A 16,265-nucleotide genomic window follows, 5' to 3' on the forward strand; every position below is an offset into this window, starting at 1 on the left:
AGGTTTACAAAGTGACTTTGTGTTATAAATGTATGTACATATTCTTTGAACCTTTAGCGAGCCACTCAGAAATGGGTAGCGAGCTACTGGTAGCGCATAAGATATTTATATTATATATATTATTTGTTGGAGACCCCTGATTTAACATGTAAAGAGAGATTATATGGTGATGACTCAAAAAAGTTTCTCTTTAGATGTGAAATTAATTATTTAAATTTGAATATATTTTAACTGAGAATCCCAATACAGCAAATTGTGTATATATATACATACACAATTTGTTATTAACAATTAACTAATTTAAAAAAACTTTATGGGTTAATGGGTCAGTTGACACAAATTATTCATTCATTCAATTATATCATTCGATGAAGTTAAAAGGAGGAATTAGGGTTAGGATTAAAAACCCAGACACACCAAGCCAACATCGGAGAACTAGCGGTCTCACTTCGCCTTTGTCTTGGCCAAAAAGTTGCATTTGAACACACTACAAAGACTACAGCCGACAGCCAGTAAGCACGTATGTTCTGCGCTTGTGTGAGATTAAGTAACTCTCCACACAAGTGGGCGGAGGTAGTTTGTATTTGTCATTCAAAAAGGGAAACCGTGAGGCCGACGACAGTGGATATACAAGCCGTTGTTATGATACATACAGTACATGAAACAAAGCTGCATTTGCTGACTAGTTTCACAACTTAGCTTCTCTCCAGATGGCCGTGTGGTTGTGAAAATATCCGTGTATTGGAATGATCAGATGAGATGAAGATGAAAAATGAGAAGAGCCTTCTGTGTTTTTCCTCTTAACTTTACTCGTTGGCTTTCTTTCCTCACTTCCGTTTCTATTCTTGTGCACTGATTCACTTAAGCTGAACAGCGAATCGAGAACGATTTCTCCCACCGATGGGCTCCGCCGCCGAGTAAACATGCTACATTGGCTGAAAAACCTCCGACACGAGCCAGATGCTCACCGACGGCCCCAAACTGTCCGACAGGCGACCATCGGCTTGGAGTGTCAGGGCCTTAACCCTAACCCTTTAGGTGTTCAGTTGCCCCGTTGAGATTTTTTGTTTTTTGGTAATTTGGGTGAATTTACCCTTTTAAATATGCAGTTTACTACATTACCTGACTTGAATCTGAAGTTTGGTGGAACATTAATATGAGGATTGATTGTCATAATTTCAATAATGCCACATCTAAAATCTTCAACTCTTCAACTTGAATTCAACTGTCAGGACTGTGAGTGTGTGATTTGTAGTGTAGACAGAAAAAGTGAGATTATGAGATTATATATGCACCTTTATTGTACAAACTACCACATTAAGTCATGGCAATTACTTTTACCATTATATTCAACACTGTTGATATCATTCAAATTAAATTCTTTCAAATACAGTAATGTTCAGTGTCAAATATCTTTTTGATACAGATTTGATAACACTAACAGGATGATTTTTGGTGTCTGCTACACATCTGTGTACATACAGTACCTCTGTTTCCCTATTCAGGTGGAAATCAATTAACGGAGTGTCTCAAAGTACATGTTTATTTTATGCAATCATATATGCATGTTCAGTGTTTTATTTGTACAGTGTTCAACAGATCAGATCATTAAAAAATGCATTGTAAATAAACAAAAAAGTGACAATAAACTACTTTTTATTGACTAGATACCTTTGCTTTATTTCTTGTTTTCCCCGAATTTAAAGCTGAAGTAAGCGAGATTAGAGCAAATATGATTAAAAAAAAATTGTTTTATAAAACGGTCGTTATATCGTGACAGCAGTACATGAAACAGGTAACCTGAAAAAAAATCATGTGCCTCTGTGTGCTCCGGTGCTCCTAACGGCATCTGCAAGATTTAACAGACCGGAGAAAAACAAGCAGTAAGAGCTGATCTGAGGTCCGCTGTCCAGCTGCTGTCTATGAGAGCCGGCTGTCAATCACTCGCCAACTCCGACCAAACGATCAAACTAGGCAGCGCTGATCAAATATGAATCAATATTATGCTACATTAATGCCTATTTCTCTCCTCAAATGTTTTCAGAATCATCTTGTAAAATGAGAAAGTGTGTGACGCGGAATCTGTGGAATCTGGTGAAGGAACGCCAAATTCCAGTCACATGACCAGAGCACAGCCAATAGGAACGCTCTCTCCCTGAAATGAACTGTGATTGGTCAAAGTCTCCCGTCACGGGCTAGATTTTCTAAAGCCTGAAAAAAGAGCCATAAGTAGGTGCAGAAGTCTAGTTATCTCTCACAACACTTGAATTGCAATATGCTGAAAGGTTATTATGGAATTTTTGTCCAATGATGCCAAAAATATACTGCCTACTGCCACTTTAAGTTGATTCCATTTTGTTGATGAAATTGAAACCTGCTCCAATGAAATTATTCAGCTTCCCCCTCTCTACGTTCACATTAATTTCTTGCATCATAAACTCTTCCAGAATCTATCTACATTGCTGATAAAATGTGTCAGATCACCTCTTTCCTTGCACTTTTTGAGGTCCCCTAGCAGTTTCTTTTTCAAAACATGCGCAGTCTCACTGTAGTCGACACTGACCGGAGCCATCGGTGGAGTCCCGTGCCAAATGGGAGGAATGTACCAGGTGCAAGTGTCTGGCTCGAACTCCATCACATCAGAGATCTTAGTGATTTTGGCCTTCTTCATCCTAGTGTCCTTCCGGATCATTTCATTGAGCTGTTTCACCAACTCTTTACCTCTCTTCTTCCTCTCTACAGCAGGCAGGTCCAACGTGTTGGTATGCACAAAATGACACAGTGGCTTCTTGCCCACATCCTTCAAACTTGTGAAAGCATGAAGCACCATCTCTAAGACGTCTTTCTCTCTGGAGATGTCCTTGGAAATGCTGACGATTGTGGCGTCACTAAGTGCCACAGCGAGGCTCGCTACTTCCTTATCACGCTCATGGCTGTGATCATCTTGAACCATTTGATGCGGTTTCAGTCCCTCGGTGTCGATGATCATGATGCAATCGCACCCCAGTTCCTTCCTGGCGTCGTTGTTGACACTGATCAGCTGGATGAACGCCCCTCTGGTGCATGTTCCTTTGCTGGCGGCAAACCTGACCCCAAACATGCTTTGGAGCAGAGTCGATTTTCCTGAGTTTTCAGCTCCGATGATTGCGATGACTTTGAGCTTACTGTCGGAATGCATCGTGTTGTGAAGCTCGGTGAGCACCTCGGTGACCCATTTCATCGGGATGTTTGCTGCATCTCCATCCACAAGCTCAAGAGGGAAACCATCCAGCAGCATCTGAGCACAGAATGCAGGGAGTTGTTCCATGGTTTTTCTCTGACGGCTGTACTCTGGCAGGTGATAAGCGCTTTCATACAGCTGCCCACACTCTCGAAAAAAGTGCTCCAGGCGTAGAGAGCAAACGGATATTTGCTTGTCAATCTCCGCAATTTTTTCCGTATCTTGGGGAAATTTCTCGGCTAGCTCTTTGTAACTATCGCGCAGAGCTGACAGCTGGTGCCGGGTCCGATTGTCCAAATCGATTTCCAGCCATCTGAGGAAATAGTAGCGTTGCACTTCTGAGGTGATCACCCCATGAAGGAAGCTTAACATTGCAGCTGTCATCTCAAATCTTTGCTGTTCCCTTCTAAGATCCTTTTCTTTTGTTTTCAAAGACTTGCGGTAGTCTTCAGTGCTCTGGTTGCCAACTTTTCGCAGTCTCCAGCACTCAGTTTCCAGCCACGAAAGCGATTTCCAGACGTGTCCCTGGAAAAGCATTTGTTTTTCTTTGAATTTGGAGGTGCTAGTGATGTATTTGGTGACTTTAACCTCATTCCTCAACGCACTCTGGCATTCATCACTATCCTCATCAACCAGGATCCCACAGCAGCGAGCTCTGTCAGCCAGATTTGCGATCGACTCTTTGTTTGGGCAGTTTTTTAGCACCTCAGAGATTGATTCCTGGAGGGCTCTTATCAGCTCTGCAACGGTCTTTTTCTTCTGGCTCACATTGGTTGTCTTTAAACTTGGTTTCATCGTCATCATTTTGAGCACAAATGTTTTCCCCTGTACGCTGCTGATCAAAATGACCTTTGCTTTCACATCTTTTCCTTCCAGGTTGTTGAAGTAATCAGCTTCTGATTCATCACAGAAGATGTAAACAGCTGCAGATGTCTGGCAGAGGAACGAGAATTGCTTGTCAAAGGCCCTGATGTCTCCTCTGAGGTTGGCGACAGCCAGCGGATCAGTGAATTTGTCCGTGCTCCTACACGGGAGGTACCAGCTGATTTCGACCAGCCCGTCTGAAATCCTCCTGGGCACATCACCACACACCATGTTCCGATGATAAAATGTGTCATGGCACTCCTTAGTGTTACTGAGCAGCTGGTTCAGCATCTGAGACTTGGACAAGCTCGTCCTCCCCAGCCTGACGAACGACACCAGGGGAATATCAGACAACACAATTCTTTCTTCACAGCTTAACTTTCTGGATGTCTGGTTGGAACGCCGGAAGGTTCGGACAATTTCGCGCATGGACCACAACTTCAGTGTGATTTCTCTTGCTTCATGGTCGGGCAGCAGGAGCGGGACAGCAAACTGGCAAAGTGCCATTTTCACAACTATGTCCTGCTGAAGAAAGCCGTCCGAACAGAGAAACAACGCAGTTATCAGGTCCAGCGGATTGATGGCGTTGCTCTTGTCTGTGTCCGCATCGCTGGACACACATTTGACACTTCTAGCATTTGCGTTCAACATCATGAGTTTCTTCAAAAAGGCCTCGGGAAGTGACTTTGCAGTTTCAAGTTTAGTCTCTGATATATCATTTTGATTTATCTCCAGAACAGCGCTGAGTGTGAGCTTGTCTTCATGCTGGTCCTCGAGTCCGATCTTTGACAGCACCTCCCTGAGACATGGCTCTGCAAATCAATAAGAAGAGACCAATGAAGGTACAGGATGCTACATTTTCCTCTTTATCTATTAGTTAAATACCCACTGCACACACAAGTGAGGAGAGCACTACACAGCCTGTCAAAACCTTTAATGTAATATTCAAAGTAATGTTTGCTGTGACTCTGAGGAGCTTTCTTGCAGAGCCATTAGCTTGTTTTCCTAATCAACCAGTTCTCACTCCCAGCTTGTCAAATACCGCCGCTTGGTCAGTGCCCCTTGGCATGAATGTGAATGTGTTGTCCTAGGGCGGCACACTGGTGCAGTGGTTAGCACTGCCACCTCAGAGCAAGAGGGTCGCAAGGGAGTTTGGAGTTTGCATGTTCTCCCCATGTAAGTGTGGGTTTTCTACGGGTTCTCCGGTTTCCTCCCACAGTCCAAAGACATAACACCACATTCACACCTATGGGACTCTAAATGTCCCGTAGGTGTGAATGTGAGCGTGAATGGTCGTCTTTCTCTATGTGTCAGCCCTGTGATAGTCTGGCGACCTTTCCAGGGTGTACTCTGGTGCACCAATGTCACCAAATGTCAGCTGGGATCGGCTCCAGCTTCCCCTGCAACCCTGAGTAAGATAAGCGGTTACAGATAATGGATGGATGGATGTGTTGTCTTAAAACAGCTGCACATTGAGAGGATTTAGACAGGCTCTGCTTATTCTGATAATATTTCAGTTTGCCATTTTTGTTATGCATTTGCATGGTTGACATGTTAAGCATTTTTTTTAAAAGCAGACGATATAAGCTCTCACCTGATGTGGTATATCTATGTATTCTTGTAGAGATCGCCTCACTGCACCGATCGTTCAGTACCGTTGAGACAGAGATAATGTACTCTGTGTCCGGCTTTAAATCAGGGAATATCTTGTGGCAGTCTTCGGTGTGTATTGCTAGCGGCTCTGTCCCTTGACTTTTGACAGTTATAAGGAACTGATGTGGGATTCCCTCCATGTTCTCCCCTTTGGTCCATTTCAAGGCCCACACAGCCGTGGCTTCTGAATGTTCCTTTGTTAAGTGTCGAGGGGCTGGCACCGCTGCAGGAGAGCAGTCATGTTTAGTAAAAATGTTTAATAAAATGGTAATATGAACACACTGCAGTGAAAGGAATATGAAATGTCTCGGCATCTCTGACATTACCTGTGAAATTAGATGCCGTGACCCATTCACTTAAACTGCCATCCTCGTCTTCCGTGGCCACGCTGAATGAGTACTTTTGTCCAGTTTTAAGATTGTTTATTTCGATTTTGTGAACGTCTTTAATGACATGGCGACCTTCCACCTTCGTGCCGGAGCTCCACTTCACTCTGAAGCTCTTGGGCCCTTCCAGTCCCATCGGTGATCCCCAGCTCAGGACCACAGAGTTTGGATTCACTGACAGGAACTGTATCTTACCAGGAGGGGGCACCACTGGCAAACATAAGACAGCACAGGAAATCATTTGTACCACTTGTACAGTCATATCACACCTTACATCCAAACGTGATCATCTTGTGGAACAGTCTGTTTCAGTGTCATAAGAAATAATTCACTCTGAAAGCAATTCTGGAAATGATCGTTTTTAGCATCCATTTACAGTAAAACTGGATCATTAACCACTGAGAATAGGTTTGGCAGTTTATTAAAAGTTTGTATTTTTGGTAACTGGCTCTGGAGGGGCCCCTAAATCAGTGCTTCTGCTGGGAAGTCACTGTTATTAACTTTGCATTTCTAGTCAAAGGGCTTAGTCATTTCTGTCAATAACAGAGTCCCAAAAGTCCTACTGAAAAACTGAGGGAATAGCCTAAACATTCACTTTGAAGATGTCGCAAGTAAGAAACCATCATGATACATTTTAAGTGTCTGTTCATCCCTTCAGTTTATCTATAGGACTTCAAGAGCTAGTTAATGTGCCGTTGTTTTGTAATTAGGGCAGTCCATCGATTCAAATATTTAATCGCGATGAATTGCAAAAAAAATTTGATCTGTTCAAAATGTACATTAAAGGGAGTTTTGACAAGTATTTAATACTCTTATCAACATGAGAGTGGGCAAATATGCTGCTTTACGCCAACATTTAGCGTAAGTTTGGAGCATTACTTAACCTCCTTTGCGAAAAGCTAGGATAGCATAGTTGAACCAATGGATTCCTTAGGTTTTCTAGTTAGATATGATGCCAGTAAAATTCAAAAAGTTTTAAAACTGACCCCGCTACAACCTCCAAAAGATCGATTGCGTTAATGCATTAAAGCAATTAGTGGCGTTAAAACGAATTGGCATTAATGCGTTATTATGGCGTTAACTTTTGACAGCCCTAGTTGCAATGTTTAATTGAGTGTACCTGCGCTTTAAATCCTGTGTGTTGAGATACTGGTGAATTTATTTGTAGTTATTGTGTTGTTTGTTGTTAATGTGCTGTTGGCATTAATTGTGTGTTGGTTCGCTGTAAATCCTGTTGAGGTACAGGTGAATTTACTTAGTGCTGACAGAAGCGTCCGTGCCCAGGGGCTCATTATCTCATAATCCGCCTATGACTGTTCAACATCACATAGCACATTTTATAGTTTTTACCTTTGCCCAGCCCTGTCAGTAAGTCAGTCTTACAGCGTATCATAAAAGCATATTACATCAGAGACAGAGTTTCTTGTGTCCCTACTGATCTGCTTCGTTATGACACACTTCATTCATTCAACAGGGAAACATTGCGGTGGTGCTGTGAATGAGTGAGAGAAAAGTTCATTTCTGATTGTTTCACGCCGATTACGTTGTAAAGCACAAATAAATAACCTCTGCGACCACCAGCAGTCCTCTTACCATGTCATGTTGCTTTTTCATACGTCAGCAGACTAATTTGTCTAATCTTCACAGGTCTTTAGACCGCGGTGTATATGCAGACAACAGTGGGTTGAAGGAACCTTTTAGCTCCTCGAAAAATAGTTCCAGGAACTAAAAGTTCTGGGAACTTTTGGTAGAAACCCGGCTAAACACACAAAAGTCTAACGTTTTTTTCATGTGCAGTATAAGCTTTATCAAGTGGAACATTTGTGTATTGCATTTAATGCCACCCAATTAGATTGCTTATCTCTACATCCAGATCACTGAGGCCTGTATTTAGGAACCATTTGTCTGTGCATCTGAAGTATTTACTCACCTGTCTCAGACACCTTGCATTCTTCACCACCAGAAATCTGTAATGAAATAGTATTAATAGACAAAATGCAGCATGTCACTACAAGATATTTTTGTGTGTTATTTACACATTTGATGTTCACCTGACTTGGAGTACGACGCGAGATGATGTCATGGCCTCTGTGATTCCCCTTTGCACAAATGCTGCAGATTTGCATCTGATCAGTCCTGCAGAGGAAATCCAGAGACTTTCTATAGTGCTGGCAGCGTTTCCCCTCGACTTCGTCGCACACATCTGTGAGCATGTGGTTCCGCAGGGCTTCCACTTTGTAGTGCTGCCGGACATGGTACTCGCATAAGGAGATGTTACAGGTCAGGCAGGTCTTCATAGCTATAGCCCGGCGGCAAATGTCGCAGATCACCTCCTCCTCTCTGTTTTCAGGTGGAGAAATAAAGTGCAGCTTATAAAAGCAGCAGTAGGCAGAATGTTTTTGGCATCATTGGGCAAAAATTCCATAATAACCTATCAGCATATTGTAATTCAAGTGTTGTGAGAGAAAACTAGACTTCTGCACCTCCGCTCATGAATAACCTCCGCTGCTCTGTTTTGACAGGAGACTTTGACTAATCACTTGTTACTTCAATGCCTATTTCTCGCATAAATGTTTTCAGAAACATCTTGTAGTGTACTGTTTAGCTGTTAAATGAGAAAGTTTGCTCCGGCTGGTGGGCGGTGCTTGGTATTTCCTCAACCTGGCTGCCGGGTCACAAACGTCCTCATTCAACAGCTAAATATTACGTGTACCCGGCATTAGCCTCTGCTGCATCAATTTTGATCAGTCTTTATAGAAGTGTTAACTTGTTGACTAATCTGCTGGAGCACCCACTCAACTGTATAGTAATGTAGTGAATTTAAAAAGTGTCTCACATATCATCATATAAAACCGTCTCCTCGTCATATTGGGAATTTCTTGATCCAGAAGTCGTCCCCGATGAATTATCTGATGTGTTAGATGAGAATTTGGTTTTTGCTGTTTGTGGATGGTCCCAACTGAAACTCACAGAAATGTATCATAGTTTCCATCCATCTCAATAATTTGCAATTAGAAGATACAAGAAGATACTGTTTCGTCTTACTTTGGATGTGAAGGAAACTCCATCCACTGATTAATACTCTGTGACTCCAAACCGGATCTCACACTGTTCACTTTTGCCCTGAAAGTCATAACAACATATTTTGTTTTGTGTTATTCATTATCAAAATGTAACCGTAAAAACAAGGTGGAGATCTAACAATTCACTTAAAACAATTATATATATTGTCAGGTTTCTTACTGTTGGTCTTGTGTTAAATTGTATATGTTTTCTTATTATGAAAATAATTATGTAATTAAGTGTATTATTAAATATTTTTTTACAGAAGATATATGTCAATAGAGCTCGTCTCTACCGCTCTATATATTTTCGTTCAGCTCCCTGCTGTTAACCAGCACATCCAACCCTGCCACACCAGGTGGACAGACAGTATGTGACAGATTTTGTCAAAGTGTGAGAACAAATTGTTTATATGAAAACACTACTGATAATGACTGGGATCTGATCATCTCTCAGCACTTGAACATGTCACCAAAGTTGCTTGTATCAAAGCACAAAAAGTGTTGAATATTTAACTGATTCATGTACTGCTCTTTCGATAACAGCAAATGAATTAGACAGCAATATTATGACGCAAGTTACTGCAGTATTTAAACTTGTAAAGTGATCAGGGGCTCTGTGGTCAGTCCTTAGTACTGGATACACAGCAGACGGAGGGCATTGTACTTCTAACCTGTAAATCATTACACTTTACTGAAAGGGAGTGAACAGAACAAACTAGACAATGCTGACAGCTGAAAAGAATTGTAAATTATTGTTGAAACTACAGCAAATCCATAGAGTGCGGCAAGGATGACGTATTTTTGTAGGCCAACCAGGAAGTTAGCATCGCCCTGGTTCCCTCGACAAAAAGCCAATGGGATTTTTCCATTGGATTTTGGATTATTGGAGAAAATATCTGTGGCAAACAAACGTTTATGATACTTACATGTTTTCTACCATAACATAATCTCCATAATTGAACACCACATTTATGATTTTTGAAGCATGAATGCAATTGCCAGAAGTTAAAATTTACATTGTGTAGAATAAGCAGCCAAACAGGGTGATGTTAGAATGAAACTATCATTGCACTCGGAGAGCGCAGACCTCCGCCAAGGCATGACTTTAAAAACAGATCACAGCTCACAGCTGGCGGTACTGTGAGGTGGTCGGCTTATTATTAACTCGGTGTGTTTTCGTGTTACGTATCGAAGGATGCCTCTCTCATTCATCAGCTTTATGTCTGTATAACATTACACTACGTTGTCTCTCATCCCGTCATCCACCACTTTTTTCTTTCTCACCGCGGACGGCCAGCAGCTCCACACATCCACACACGTATCTCTCTGTTCTCAGAAGGAGGCGGGGTCATGCGTCATCAACGCATCATCAGTTACACTGCGCATGTGTTATACCCATAGGTCTTAATGTTCTGGCTGATCGGATTCCGTAAAAAAATTCCTGAATCTGGATCATGATCACACCCCACCCCTCCAAAAAATGTCATTCAAATCTATCACGTACTTTTGGAGTAATCCTGCTAACAGACAAACAAAAACTTGCGAAAACTTGCGAAAACTTGCGAAAACTTGCGAAAACTTGCGAAAACTCTTGCCCAACGACTATCCTGACCATAACCATTCGAGGTGAATGCCCAACCTTAACCACAGTTAGATAGGATGATTTATAACACTCCCACGTCTGTATGCTAAATATTATGCCGGAGGTGGTTAGCCTAGCTTAGCATAAATCAACTAACCTGGTTGGGTAGTTGTTACAATTTGATATTTAATGGATTAAACAAATGAGATATAACCTGTTAATGAGCACGCTTTAGAGGTGCTGGTTCACACATTTAGTTTTCTTTGGACAGAGCCAGGCTAGCTGTTTCCCTGTTTCCAGTCTTTGTGCAAAGCTAAGCTAACCAGTTGAAAAGGAAAATAAATCTGTCTTACTGTTTTTTCCTAAAGTTGAGTGGTATATCTTTAGAAGACATCTCTGATGGACATGCAGAGCTTGTAGACCCTGGTGTCTTTTCACTGGAAAAAAGGAACAAAACATTTCATTTAACAGAGGGAGAAAACATTTAAATGAATGATTACAAAAAACACTCTTGTGTTTCCCTAATCCTACAACCCCTCACTACGAGGTTAAATTACCTTTTGAAAATACAATGTTTTAAAGGGAGAAATACACATAGGCATATTTAAATGGACTTTACTTGGAATTTTAGGGAAGTGTGATTACAAAACACCAAAGCACAAACAATGTTTTTTTTTACATCATACAATATACACATTACATCAAAATGTAAATGAATGAGGTATATATTTCATCTCACTGTTTTTTTCCGAAACGAAGAGGGAAGTCCTTTGACGACGTCTCTGCATCACAATGAGAGTATGAAGACACTGGTGGCCTAACAATGAAAAAGTGTGAAGCTTTCATTAAACATGTAAAAAAGTGCAGTTTGTAAAATGATTTATATGGGGAAAAATATATAGTAGAGATTTTTAAACTTTATCTGCCATGTAAAGGAATAGTTTGACATTTTTGAAAAATATGCAAATTCACTTTTGGTCATTTCTAGACGGTAACCGCGAAGTTGCGAAAACGTGCGAAAAAATGCGAAAACATGCGAAAACTCTTGCGCTGCCAAACTACTGTCCTGACCTTAACTATTCAAGGTGAATATCTTACCTAACCAGAGTTAGATGGGATGATTAGATTAGCTTAGCTTAGCATAAATCACCTAGCCTGGTTAAGCTAACCAGTTTAAAAGGAAAATAAATCTATCTTACTGTTTTTTCCTAAAGTTGAGTGGTATGTCTTTAGAAGACATCTCTGATGGACATGCAGAGCTTGTAGACCCTGGTGTATTTTCACTGGAAAAAGAAAACAAAACATTTCATTTAACAGAGGGAGAAAACATTTAAATTAATGATTACAAAAAACACTCTTGTGTTTCCCTAACCCTACAACCCCTCACTACGAGGTTAAATTACCTTTTGAAAATACAATGTTTTAAAGGGAGAAATACACATAGGCATATTTAAATGGACTTTACTTGGAATTTTAGGGAAGTGTGATTACAAAACACCAAAGCACAGACAATGTTTTTTTTTTTATATCATACAATATACGCATTACATCAGAATATAAATGAATGAGGTATATATTTTTATCTCACTGTTTTTTTCCGAAACGAAGAGGGAAATCCATTGACGACGTCTCTGCATCACAATGAGAGTATGAAGACACTGGTGGCCTAACAATGAAAAAGTGTGAAGCTTTCATTGAACACGTAAAAAAGTGCAGTTTGTAAATTGATTTATATGGGGAAAATATATAGTAGAGATTTTTAAACTTTATCTGCCATGTAAAGGAATAGTTTGACATTTTGGAAAAATATGCAAATTCACTTTTGGTCGTTTCTAGAAGGTAACCATGAAGTTGCGAAAACGTGCGAAAACGTGCGAAAACGTGCGAAAACGTGCAAAAACGTGCGTAAATGTGCAAAATCTCTTGCGCCTTCACTATTCAAGGTGAAATCTTACCTTAACCAGAGTTATATGGGACGATTATATTAGCTTAGCTTAGCATAAATCACCTAGCCTGGTTAAGCTAACCAGTTCAACAGAAAAATAAATCTGTCTTACTGTTTTTTCCTAAAGTTGAGTGGTATGTCTTTAGAAGACATCTCTGATGGACATGCAGAGCTTGTAGACCCTGGTGTCTTTTCACTGGAAAAACAGAACAAAAACATTTCATTTAACAGAGGGAGAAAACATTTAAATTAATGATTACAAAAAACACTCTTGTGTTTCCCTAACCCTACAACCCCTCACTACGAGGTTAAATTACCTTTTGAAAATACAATGTTTTAAAGGGAGAAATACACATAGGCATATTTAAATGGACTTTACTTGGAATTTTAGGGAAGTGTGATTACAAAACACCAAAGCACAGACAATGTTTTTTTTTACATCATACAATATACACATTATATCAGAATGTAAATGAATGAGGTATATATTTCATCTCACTGTTTTTTTCCGAAACGAAGAGGGAAGTCCATTGACGACGCCTCTGACTCACAATCAAAGTATGAAGTCACTGGTGGCCTCACACTGAAAAAGTATGAAGCTTTCATTAAACACGTAAAAAAGTGCAGTTTGTAAATTGATTTATATGGGGAAAAATACATAGTAGAGATTTTTAAGCTTTATCTGCCATGTAAAGGAATAGTTTGACATTTTGGAAAAATATGCAAATTCACTTTTGGTCGTTTCTAGAAGGTAACCGTGAAGTTGCGAAACGTGCGAAAACGTGCGTAAATGTGCAAAAACTCTTGCGCCTTCACTATTCAAGGTGAAATCTTACCTTAACCAGAGTTATATGGGACAATTATATTAGCTTAGCTTAGCATAAATCACCCAGCCTGGTTAAGCTAACCAGTTGAAAAGGAAAATAAATCTGTCTTACTGGTTTTTCCTAAAGTTGAGTGGTATATCTTTAGAAGACATCTCTGATGGACATGCAGAGCTTGTAGACCCTGGTGTCTTTTCACTGGAAAAAAGGAACAAAACATTTCATTTAACAGAGGGAGAAAACATTTAAATTAATGATTACAAAAAACACTCTTGTGTTTCCCTAACCCTGCAACCCCTCACTACGAGGTTAAATTACCTTTTGAAAATACAATGTTTTAAAGGGAGAAATACACATAGGCATATTTAAATGGACTTTACTTGGAATTTTAGGGAAGTGTGATTACAAAACACCAAAGCATAGACAATGTTTTTTTTTACATCATACAATATACGCATTACATCAAAATGTAAATGAATGAGGTATATATTTTATCTCACTGTTTTTTTCCGAAACGAAGAGGGAAGTCCATTGACGACGTCTCTGACTTACAATGAGAGTATGAAGACACTGGTGGCCTCACTCTGAAAAAGTATGAAGCTTTCATTAAACACGTAAAAAAGTGCAGTTTGTAAATTGATTTATATGGGGAAAAATATGAAGTGGAGATTATTATGATATAGTTTGATAATTTTGGAAATATACAGTATACAGTAATTCTTTAACACTTTGCTTTCTATTTTCAATTCAATTCAATTCAATTCAATTCAATTTATTTTTATATAGCGTCAAATCACAACAGAAGTTATCTCAGGACGCTTTATAAATAGAGCAGGTCTTAGACCGTTCACCATAGTTTAGAGACCCAACAAGATCCACCAATCGCGCTGTGGCCAGGAAAAACTCCCCGTATTTGACATCCACATTTAATCAATTTCAACTTACTTGCAAATTAGTAATAATAGAAATCAGCCTTTCTTGTGCCACACCAATCACAAGCACCATCACGAAATTTTTATTCATAACTAGGGCTGTCAATATTGCAAAATATTGAATCGCTAACGTCTTTTAAAAATGTACCTTAAAGGGAGATTTGTCAAGTATTTAATACTCTTATCAACATGGGAGTGGGCAAATATGCTTGCTTTATGCAAATGTAAGTATATATTTATTTTGGAAATCAATTGACAACACAAAACAATGACAAATATTGTCTAGAAACCCTCACAGGTACTGCATTTAGCATAAAAAAAATATGCTCAATTCATAAATTGGCAAACTGCAGCCCAACAGGCAACAACAGCTATCAGTGTGTCAGTGTGCTGACTTGACTATGACTTGCCCCAAACTGCATGTGATCATCATAAAGTGGGCATGTCTGTAAAGGGGAGACTCGTGGGTACCCAAAGGACCCATTTTCATTCACATATCTTGAGGTCAGAGGTCAAGGGAACCCTTTGAAAATGGCCATGCCAGCTTTTCCTCGCCAAAATTTAGCATAAGTTTGGAGCGTTATTTAGCATCCTTCGTGACAAGTTAGTATGACATGATTGATACCAATGGATCCTAGTTTCATAGGATTCCTGTATCTTCACTCTAGCTTTAAAACTGAGCCAGCTAAAACCTAAAAATTGCAAGTTGTGTTAACGCGATAAATAAAATTAGTGGCGTTAAAACAAATTTGCATTAATACGTTATCCCGTTAACTTAACTGACAGCCCTGTTCATAACTAATACTTTTTCAAGGTAAATATTTACATATAATTACAAATATGATTGAAGATTTTCTGTACCTCTTGTCCTTTGAGTCAGCCGACATTTCTGACAATGCTTTGTCATGGAATGTAGACACAAGACTTTTCACATTCACCCTGAAAGGCATTAAAACAGTGAAATGACTCTGCTGCTCTGAGAAATATTGTGTGATGTCAGATTATTTGTCTTACAGCGTGGACACACATACAACGTCAGGAGCGCGTGGCGGCTGCGTTACCTGTTGTTTTTTATTTCGGCGTCCATGTTAACAGGTTAGAACAACCACACTGCCCGCATGAGACGCGCGTCTCAGCTGCGTCTCTTTTATAGAATAGAGGTCTCGCCTATTTTTGACGCGAGCCGCACACGTCTCAGCTGCGTCTCACAGCAGCAACAGACAGTGAAACTGATCTAGTGACAGTATATTGACATCATATCAGCTACATTACTACAGTTTCGATGTCTAGACATCTGTAGAATATGTCACAGACAGTGAAGGTGATCTATTGACAGTACATCGACATCATACCAGCAAGACTTTACTACAGTTTTGAGGTCTATCTGTACAATATGTTAGGGAGATGAAAAAAAGTAAAGACTTATTTTTAAATCAACACTTCCTGCTTTCATTTCAAAATAAAAGCCCTCAAGCATTTTTTTTCTATGGACAGAATTCCTTCATTTGTTAACACAAGGCTTTTATTCTGAAATATGAGCAGTCAGTGCTGTGGAATACACAGTGACTTGGACAGCTCCATGAATTGATAAAGTATGGGGTTTAAATCAACACTTCCTGCTTTCATTTCAAAATAAAAGCCCTCAAGCGTTTTTACTGTGGACAGAATTCCTTCATTTGTTAACACAAGACTTTTATTCTGAAATATGTGCCGGACAGTGTTCTAGAACATGCAGTGACTTGGAGAGCTCCATGAATGAATACAGTACAGAGTTTTAATTGTGGATTATTATTA

General features: G+C 39.8%; 1 protein-coding gene across 1 annotated transcript; it reads right to left on the minus strand.

Moving 5' to 3' along the window:
* Positions 1-2,332: 2,332 nt before the first annotated feature.
* On the minus strand, positions 2,333-8,421 carry LOC119484937 (up-regulator of cell proliferation-like). Its single transcript, XM_037764118.1, has 4 exons — positions 8,175-8,421; positions 8,054-8,090; positions 6,064-6,333; positions 2,333-4,896 (listed from the first exon to the last, which is right to left on the minus strand). Exons 1-4 carry the CDS (start codon positions 8,418-8,420, stop codon positions 2,432-2,434), a joined length of 3,018 nt encoding a protein of 1,005 aa, XP_037620046.1. The 5' UTR covers position 8,421; the 3' UTR covers positions 2,333-2,431.
* Positions 8,422-16,265: the final 7,844 nt, after the last annotated feature.

The sequence above is a fragment of the Sebastes umbrosus genome, chromosome 3, assembly GCF_015220745.1.
Source record: "Sebastes umbrosus isolate fSebUmb1 chromosome 3, fSebUmb1.pri, whole genome shotgun sequence".
In the NCBI taxonomy this organism is placed as follows: domain Eukaryota; kingdom Metazoa; phylum Chordata; class Actinopteri; order Perciformes; family Sebastidae; genus Sebastes; species Sebastes umbrosus.

What these genes read in the sequence shown, in the direction of transcription:
- LOC119484937 (XM_037764118.1), bottom strand. Translation starts at nt 8,420, where the DNA reads ATGAAGACCTGCCTGACCTGTAACATCTCCTTATGCGAGTACCATGTC. An exon ending in CGCGTCGTACTCCAAGTCAG is followed by an intron (nt 8,091 to 8,174) that starts GTGAACATCAAA and finishes ATTTCATTACAG; the next exon opens with ATTTCTGGTGGTGAAGAATG. An exon ending in ATGCAAGGTGTCTGAGACAG is followed by an intron (nt 6,334 to 8,053) that starts GTGAGTAAATAC and finishes TATGTTTGCCAG; the next exon opens with TGGTGCCCCCTCCTGGTAAG.